The 9,577-nt window shown below is 53.7% G+C and overlaps 1 protein-coding gene across 1 annotated transcript in view; it reads left to right on the forward strand.

Moving 5' to 3' along the window:
* c5 (complement component 5) overlaps nt 1–9,577 on the forward strand; it is a gene marked incomplete at both ends in the record, with an annotated part of 40,328 nt that overhangs the window by 20,265 nt on the left and 10,486 nt on the right. The window contains 5 exon segments of the mRNA XM_079270706.1: nt 7,680–7,819; nt 7,926–8,165; nt 8,259–8,319; nt 8,401–8,490; nt 9,232–9,444. Of these exon segments, the coding sequence (XP_079126832.1) occupies nt 7,680–7,819; nt 7,926–8,165; nt 8,259–8,319; nt 8,401–8,490; nt 9,232–9,444 (744 nt within the window).

A 9,577-nucleotide genomic window follows, 5' to 3' on the forward strand; every position in this document is an offset into this window, starting at 1 on the left:
CAGGTGTGTTGATGTGTTGTGTGTCTCTACAGGTGTGTTGACGTGTTGTGTGTCTCTACAGGTGTGTTGACGTGTTGTGTGTCTTGTGACAGCCCCCGGGGTGGACAGGGGGTTTCACGACAACACTGACCAATAAACACAACCAGTCGGCAGATAAACGGTTCAAGTGAGGTTTTTACTGAAGGTAGAGAGTGGAAAGAGGTAGGATAGACACTCAAGAACACAATGTCCGCTTTCCAGAGGGAGGGTCGGTGTCCAATTCCACGGGTCGGTGCACAACGGGTATTCCTCAGACGGTCCAGGGCGCGGGCAGGAGCAGGGTAGTCGTACAGGCAGGGGTCGTGAGCCGGGCGGGTAGTCAGACGTTCCAGGGTGATCCAGGGGTAAGGCAGTCTTCTCCAAGGGTTTCTCTGATTAGGCTACTTCTTCTGCTTCTTCTTCCTCCTCTTCTACTCCTACTCTCTCCCGGTTTCCTGTTGCCTGGGCCCTTTTGTAGTCCCCTCCTCCTCCTCTGATAGGGTGTGGTCGCTCCCTCGTCTCTCCTCCTCAGGTGTTGCTTGTTGGGCTGATGGTGGTTTGGCGCTCTTTTCCATTCCCTGACATGGGGGCTCCGCCTCCATGTCAGGCAATATCGTCCCTCTATCACTACCCCTCTGGGGTTGCCCCTCCGGCTGCCACATACCCCCCCCCTTAAATCCGACCTGGGGGGAGGACTGCTCCAGGAACCTAGGGCGTCCCGTCTTGACAGGGCGTCCGCGTTTCCATGAGCGGCCCCGGATCTGTGGACAACAGAGAAAGCATACGGCTGAAGGGATAAAAACCAGCGGGTGACCCTGGCGTTATTGTCTTTCGTTCTGGACATCCATACCAGGGGGGCGTGGTCCGTGACCAGGGTAAAGTGCCGTCCCAGCAGATAGTATTTCAATTCCCCCAGCGCCCATTTGATGGCCAAACATTCCTTCTCGACCGTGGCGTATCTTGTTTCTCTAGGTAATAGTTTTCTGCTTACGTATGTGATTGGGTGCTCCTCTCCATCCCTCAGCTGGGACAGGACGGCACCCACCCCGGTCTCGGAGGCATCCGTCTGTACCACCAACGGTTGGGTAAAGTCCGGGGTCACCAGCACTGGTTCGGAACAAAGTGCTTCCTTCAGCTTCTCGAAGGCGTCCTCGGTCTCTGCCGTCCAGACGATCCGATCTGGCAGCCGGTTTTTGGTTAGGTCCGTCAGGGGCGCTGCAAGGGCAGAGAACTGGGGAACAAAACGTCGGTAGTAGCTAGCTAGCCCAATGAATGCTCGTACCTGTTTCTTTGTGCGGGGGCGGGGCCACTCCCGGATCGCCTCGACTTTCCCTACCTGGGGCTTGACGCAGCCGCGGCCGATGGTGTACCCCAGGTAGTCAGCTTCCCGGAGGCCGAGGCGACATTTCTTGGGGTTGGCTGTCAGCCCCGCCCCTCGCAGAGCTTTCAGGACTGCTTCCAGTCTTTGGAGGTGAGCCCCCCATTCCTCCCCGTGTACGACGATGTCGTCCAGATAGGCTGCCGCGTATTCTCGATGGGGACGAAGTACCTGGTCCATCAGTCTCTGGTACGTGGGGGGGGCTCCGTGGAGACCGAACGGCAGCCTCTTATAGTGGTACAGGCCCATGGGAGTAGTGAAGGCCGTTTTTTCCCTGTCTTCGGGGGCCACTGCCACTTGCCAGTAGCCTTTAGTCAAGTCGAGGGTGGTTATGTATCTGGCCCTCCCGATGCGCTCTATCATTTCGTCCACCCTGGGCATCGGGTAGGCATCAAATTTTGAGATGGCGTTGAGCTGTCTAAAATCATTGCAGAATCTGACTGAGCCATCTGGTTTCGGAACCAACACTATAGGGCTGCACCACTCGCTAGTCGAGGGTTCGATGATGTCTGCCTCCAGCATACTCTGTACCTCTCTCTCTATCGCCCCCCGGCGGGCTTCGGGGATGCGGTACGGCCTTAGTTTTACCTTCTTCCCGGGCTCGGTGATTATCCGGTGTTGCACCAGTGTGGTGTATCCGGGGTCCGGGGAGAACACGTCTCGGAACCGATCCACCATTTCCCGGACGTCCTGCTTCTGCCGGGGGGTCAACTCTTCTCCCACGGGTACCTCGACTGGCTCCGTTTTTCCTGGGGGTGTAGAGAGAGAGAAACAGAGCATGGCATCCCTACTCACCCATTTCTTGAGAAGGTTAACATGATAAATCTTCGTCGGGTGCCTTCGACCTGGTTGCCTGACTCGGTAGTTTACCGGCCCCAATCTTTCCATAACTTCATAAGGCCCCCTCCATCGGGCTAAAAACTTACATTCCGCCGTGGGCACCAGGACCAACACCCGATCCCCTGGGTTAAACACTCGGGGTTGTGTTCCCCGGTTGTACACGCGGGCTTGGGCCGCCTGTGCCTCGGCCATGTGTTCTCGGACTATGGGCCAGAGTGATGCCATCCTCACCCTCATCTCCTCGACGTGGTCCACCATGGTGCGGTAGGGGGAGGGTTGGTGTTCCCAGGCTTCCTTGGCCAGGTCGAGTAGTCCCCGGGGTCGTCGACCGTACAGGAGCTCGAAGGGCGAGAATCCTGTAGACGCCTGGGGCACCTCTCTGATGGAGAACATAAGGAATGGCAGCAGTTGGTCCCAATTCTTACCGTCCTGGTCCATGGTCTTTTTCAGCATTTTTTTCAGTGTCTGGTTGAATCTCTCTACTAGGCCGTCCGTTTGGGGGTGATACACCGACGTCCTCAGTTGTGTCACCTTCAGCATGCCACACAGGTCCTTCATGATCCTAGACATGAACGGGGTCCCTTGGTCGGTGAGAATCTCCTCCGGTATTCCGACCCTGGAAAACAACATCACAAGCTCCCTGGCTATGCCCTTGGTGGCCATGGAGCGTAGGGGGATGGCTTCGGGATACCGGGTGGCGTAATCAACAATAACCAGGATGTACCTGTGTCCCCTGTTGGTCTTGGGTAGTGGCCCCACTAGGTCCATCCCGATCCTGCTGAAGGGGACGGTGATGATCGGCAGGGGCACCAGCGGGTTTCTGTGATGGGGTTGTGGGGCCACTTGTTGACATTCGGGGCAGCTCCGGCAGTAATCTTCTACGGCCTTTTTTATTCCGGGCCAGTGGAACCTGGCCCTCACCCTTTCCAGGGTTTTCTCCACTCCTAGATGGGCACCTAGGAGATGGGAGTGGGCTAACTGTAGGACAGAGGGTATAAAAGGACGTGGCACCAGTAACAACCTGAGGGGGGCCCCGTCCCTCATTACTACCTGGTATAGGAGCCCGTTATATATGGCGAAATGTGTGGGAGGGAGGTCTCTTACCCCGTCCAGTGGTCGTCCGTCTACGGCGGCCACCTGCCGAAGGGCGTTGGCTAGGTTGGGGTCCTCCAACTGGGCCGTCCCAAACCTCCCTGTGAGGGGCCCGGGTAAGATGGGCTCCTCCGGGTCCTGGGGAAACAGCCCGGCCAGCTCCTCTTCGTCGAGGGAGGGGGTATCTGCTTCCTCGGGGATGGGCGGCGCCTCTCCTTCGGGCTCACTGGGGCTGGAGGGTCCGTCGTTCTCGATGGCTGTGGCATAGACGTCATCGGGGTTGGGTTGGGTGGCCTCCACCAACGCCCGGGCCACGGCACTGGCGACTCCTTCCGATAGGGGAGAGGTGGAGATCTCCTCCCCCAGCCCACAGATGGCTTTCTTTTTGTACTTTCGGGGAGGGGTCGTACCTTGTTTCACCACCAGGCTGCGCCAAAGCTCCTGGAACACGGGCAGGTCTCGGCCGACGAGCACCTCTACGGGGAGTCCTTCCACGACTCCTGCAGTGCCGAGGTATCTACCCCTCGTCGTGTAGATCTCTAGGGCGGTGGTGGGGTATTCGCGGGTCTCCCCATGGATGCACGTGACCGCTCGGGTGCCTGTCAGGAGCGGGTACTGAGCATACGTGGGTCTCACCAATGTAATGGCGCTCCCGGAGTCCACCATCGCTGAGGCGTCGCGGCCGTTGACTTTGACAGGGGTGAGGGGCATGTGGTCCTCGTGAGTGGCCCAGCATCCTGTAATCAAGCCGCATGGGCGACTCCCCTCACTGGCCGTGGGCATGGGTGCGTCCTGGCGGTGAGGGCATTCCCAGGCGATGTGCCCGATCTCGCCGCAGTTGTAGCACCTCCTCTCTTCCTGTCCAAACGCCGGCCGACGTCGGGGAAAGCCTGGGGGGAAGGAGGGAGACACATATTTATTTTCCTCAGTTTTAATTTTTTCTTTGCGGGTGGGCCCCTCTAAGTTCTGGTTTCTTCCCCCACGCACTAAAGCTTGTGCTGCTTGGTAACCCTCCATTATTTCCACCAGGTCCTCGATGTTGCGGGGGTTTCTCTGGCCTGCCAATTTTTTTGCCTCATACGGGAGTGATCTGATGTATTTGTCCATGACCACGCGATCGGTGGGCGACACCTCTGTTGGCTCTGCGTGTAGCCAGGCCGTCGTAATCCTTTTGATCTCATGCATCTGGGCTCGCGGAGAAAGTGAGGCGTCATATGACCATTCATGAAATCGTTGGGCCTTTAAGAACAGCGTGACCCCGCATCGCTGTAACGCTTCCGCTTTCAAAACCCGGAAGTCAACTTTTCCAGCGCGCTCTAAGTCCTGATACGTTACTTGCGTTTCATTGATCAAAAAGGGGGCTATTAACTCTGCCCAGTGCTCTTCTGGCCATTTTTCGCGGAGTGCCGTTGTCTGGAATATTTGAAAAAAAACTTCAACATCGTCAGCTGCCGTTTGTTTGAGCATGAAGCGCGCTGGATTGGCTTTCTCCACGGTATGTTGCTCCTGTTGGTTTTGTAACATGCCCTTGATTTCGCTTTGCATGGCATCCGCGCGTTCTGTTTGCAATTCCATATATTTCTCCATTTGTATTTGCTGTTGGTATTGTTGTTGCTGCTGGGATTGGAGGATTTGCATTTGTACTTGCATGGCTTGTTCGTGGCGCTTTTGGGTTTCTTGGTTGCTAGCGATTAGCCCCGCTAGCAGCTCTTGAAATGGCACCGGGGTGGCCATGCTTACTGGGTCGGTTGGTCTATCGGTCAGCGTTGCCAGAACCGGGTTGTGCCCACATTCTCCACCAAGTTGTGACAGCCCCCGGGGTGGACAGGGGGTTTCACGACAACACTGACCAATAAACACAACCAGTCGGCAGATAAACGGTTCAAGTGAGGTTTTTACTGAAGGTAGAGAGTGGAAAGAGGTAGGATAGACACTCAAGAACACAATGTCCGCTTTCCAGAGGGAGGGTCGGTGTCCAATTCCACGGGTCGGTGCACAACGGGTATTCCTCAGACGGTCCAGGGCGCGGGCAGGAGCAGGGTAGTCGTACAGGCAGGGGTCGTGAGCCGGGCGGGTAGTCAGACGTTCCAGGGTGATCCAGGGGTAAGGCAGTCTTCTCCAAGGGTTTCTCTGATTAGGCTACTTCTTCTGCTTCTTCTTCCTCCTCTTCTACTCCTACTCTCTCCCGGTTTCCTGTTGCCTGGGCCCTTTTGTAGTCCCCTCCTCCTCCTCTGATAGGGTGTGGTCGCTCCCTCGTCTCTCCTCCTCAGGTGTTGCTTGTTGGGCTGATGGTGGTTTGGCGCTCTTTTCCATTCCCTGACATGGGGGCTCCGCCTCCATGTCAGGCAATATCGTCCCTCTATCACTACCCCTCTGGGGTTGCCCCTCCGGCTGCCACAGTCTCTACAGGTGTGTTGACGTGTTGTGTGTCTCTACAGGTGTGTTGACGTGTTGTGTGTCTCTACAGGTGTGTTGATGTGTTGTGTGTCTCTACAGGTGTGTTGATGTGTTGTGTGTCTCTACAGGTGTGTTGATGTGTTGTGTGTCTCTACAGGTGTGTTGATGTGTTGTGTGTCTCTACAGGTGTGTTGACGTGTTGTGTGTCTCTACAGGTGTGTTGACGTGTTGTGTGTCTCTACAGGTGTGTTGACGTGTTGTGTGTCTCTACAGGTGTGTTGACGTGTTGTGTGTCTCTACAGGTGTGTTGACGTGTTGTGTGTCTCTACAGGTGTGTTGACGTGTTGTGTGTCTCTACAGGTGTGTTGATGTGTTGTGTGTCTCTACAGGTGTGTTGATGTGTTGTGTGTCTCTACAGGTGTGTTGATGTGTTGTGTGTCTCTACAGGTGTGTTGATGTGTTGTGTGTCTACAGGTGTGTTGATGTGTTGTGTGTCTCTACAGGTGTGTTGACGTGTTGTGTGTCTCTACAGGTGTGTTGACGTGTTGTGTCTCTACAGGTGTGTTGATGTGTTGTGTGTCTCTACAGGTGTGTTGACGTGTTGTGTGTCTCTACAGGTGTGTTGATGTGTTGTGTGTCTCTACAGGTGTGTTGATGTGTTGTGTGTCTCTACAGGTGTGTTGACGTGTTGTGTGTCTCTACAGGTGTGTTGACGTGTTGTCTCTACAGGTGTGTTGATGTGTTGTGTGTCTCTACAGGTGTGTTGACGTGTTGTGTGTCTCTACAGGTGTGTTGACGTGTTGTGTGTCTCTACAGGTGTGTTGACGTGTTGTGTGTCTCTACAGGTGTGTTGACGTGTTGTCTCTACAGGTGTGTTGACGTGTTGTCTCTACAGGTGTGTTGACATGTTGTGTGTCTCTACAGGTGTGTTGACGTGTTGTGTCTCTACAGGTGTGTTGACGTGTTGTGTGTCTCTACAGGTGTGTTGACGTGTTGTGTGTCTCTACAGGTGTGTTGACGTGTTGTGTGTCTCTACAAGTGTGTTGACGTGTTGTGTGTCTCTACAGGTGTGTTGACGTGTTGTGTGTCTCTACAGGTGTGTTGACGTGTTGTCTCTACAGGTGTGTTGACGTGTTGTCTCTACAGGTGTGTTGATGTGTTGTGTGTCTCTACAGGTGTGTTGACGTGTTGTGTGTCTCTACAGGTGTGTTGACGTGTTGTGTGTCTCTACAGGTGTGTTGATGTGTTGTGTGTCTCTACAGGTGTGTTGACGTGTTGTGTGTCTCTACAGGTGTGTTGACGTGTTGTGTGTCTCTACAGGTGTGTTGACGTGTTGTGTGTCTCTACAGGTGTGTTTACGTGTTGTGTGTCTCTACAGGTGTGTTGACGTGTTGTGTGTCTCTACAGGTGTGTTGACGTGTTGTGTGTCTCTACAGGTGTGTTGATGTGTTGTGTGTCTCTACAGGTGTGTTGACGTGTTGTGTGTCTCTACAGGTGTGTTGATGTGTTGTCTCTACAGGTGTGTTGACGTGTTGTGTGTCTCTACAGGTGTGTTGATGTGTTGTGTGTCTCTACAGGTGTGTTGATGTGTTGTGTGTCTCTACAGGTGTGTTGATGTGTTGTGTGTCTCTACAGGTGTGTTGATGTGTTGTGTGTCTCTACAGGTGTGTTGACGTGTTGTGTGTCTCTACAGGTGTGTTGATGTGTTGTGTGTCTCTACAGGTGTGTTGATGTGTTGTGTGTCTCTACAGGTGTGTTGATGTGTTGTGTGTCTCTACAGGTGTGTTGATGTGTTGTGTGTCTCTACAGGTGTGTTGATGTGTTGTGTGTCTCTACAGGTGTGTTGACGTGTTGTGTGTCTCTACAGGTGTGTTGACGTGTTGTGTGTCTCTACAGGTCTGTTGATGTGTTGTGTGTCTCTACAGGTGTGTTGATGTGTTGTGTGTCTCTACAGGTGTGTGTGTTGCGGAGCCGGTCCAGGTGTCTTCCCGTCTGGCCCTCAGTGTGGACGTCCCTCTTCCTTATCAGGTGGTCAGAGGAGAACAGGTGGAGCTGATGGGCTCCGTCTACAACCAGCAGGCTGACGCCGTCACGGTAACAACACCAGACTACATGTCCCATGATCCTCTGCCTGTGGCCGCCTAGTTTAGTTTACTAATAACTCTGGTCTCCTCCTCCTCCTCCTCCTCCTCCTCCTCAGTACTGTGTGACGCTGACAGCTGGTCCAGCGGTGTGTCTGCAGCAGTCCCACCCTGTTGCTGGGGGGGCGGGGCTTCACTCAACCTCCTGCAGCTGGAGCCCCCTGTCTGCTGGGGGGTCTGCGAAGGTGAGCTTCACTCTGCTGGGTCTGGAGCCTGGAGACCACGTCCTGACCTTCACCCTGAAGACCCCCCGAGGACGAGGAGGAGGAGACGTCCTGGTGAAGAAGCTGAGGGTGGTGGTACGGATGAGTTTTATATTGAAGGTTTCATGAAAAAATGCTCCGTAAATATACCAAAGAACAAACCAGGAGAGTCTGTGCTTGTGTTTCCAGCCTGAAGGAGTGAAGAAGGAGGAGTTCTCTGGAGGCAGACTGGACCCACAGGGACTCTACGGTAAGAACTGACCTCTGATCAGCTGCTGCTCTCTGATGACGCAGGAGACCAGTGGAGTCACTCTGCTCTGTGCTGCTTCAGGATCAGAGAAGAGAACGGTGGAGCTGAAGAACAAACCGCCGGCCAACGTTGTCCCCAACACGGCCGTGGAGAGGATGCTGACCATCAACGGTGAGACGTGGAGCTGTGAAGAGTTACTCTGGTTCTCTGTTGTTCCAGGATGAATCATCTCGATGTTATATATGTTGTTGACACATAGGCAGGACCAGGTGTCCTTCCTGCTAAAGTACAGGGACTAAACCAGGAGACAACCGCTGCTTCTTTAAAGTGAAGTCAGAGCTTCACGTGTTAAAGCTGCATTCTCTCTAGTGTCCACCAGGGGGCGACTCCTCTGGTTGTATAGAAGTCTATAGAAAATGACTCTACTTCTCTCTTGATTTATTACCTCAGTAAACATTGTAAACATGAGTTTATGTCTCAATCTCTAGTTTCAAGTCTTCTTCAATACAGCATGATGTTCATTTAGTACATTATGGTCCATTTAGAGTCACACAGACCATAAAGCAGGGGATGCTTTAGGGCGGGGCTACACGTGATTGACAGGTCTCAATCATCGTCTTACAGCTTTAACCTTTTCACTTCATCAAAGTCAATGAGTTAAATGTTCGTCTTAAAAATGTTTTGTTCAGCGTTCAGTTGTAGCTCCGCCCTCTTGTGTTACTGCTGGTTGAAAAAAAACAATATGGCGACGGGTAAAAACCAAGATGGCGATGGACACAATGCTGAACTCGAGGCTTCCAAACTGTAGTCCACAAACCAATGGGTGACGTCACATTGTGATATTTCATCTTTAACCAAGGCAGACTCCCTGTAGACCGTCAGTGAACTACATGTTCTGTGTTTATCAACCAGGTGAGGTTATCGGTGACTTCCTGTCGGTGATGCACAGCCCCGAGGGCCTCCAACAGCTCGTCAACCTGCCGGCCGGGTCGGTGGAGGCAGTGGTGGGCGGCGTCCTCCCTCTGGCCCAGCTGTACCAGTACCTGGAGACCACGAGCAGCTGGGACGTCCTGGGAGGAGACATCAAGAAGAAGTCACAAGACCTGAGACAGAAGATCAGAGAGGGTGAGGAGACGCTGACGGAGACCTGAGGAGGTCAACTTCCTGTTTACTTATTTACCCTGTGTGTGTGTGTGTGTGTGTGTGTGTGTGTGTGTGTGTGTGTGTGTGTGTGTGTGTGTGTGTGTGTGTGTGTGTG

The sequence above is a fragment of the Melanostigma gelatinosum genome (genome assembly GCF_949748355.1).
Source record: "Melanostigma gelatinosum genome assembly, chromosome: 6".
Taxonomy (NCBI): Eukaryota; Metazoa; Chordata; class Actinopteri; order Perciformes; family Zoarcidae; genus Melanostigma; species Melanostigma gelatinosum.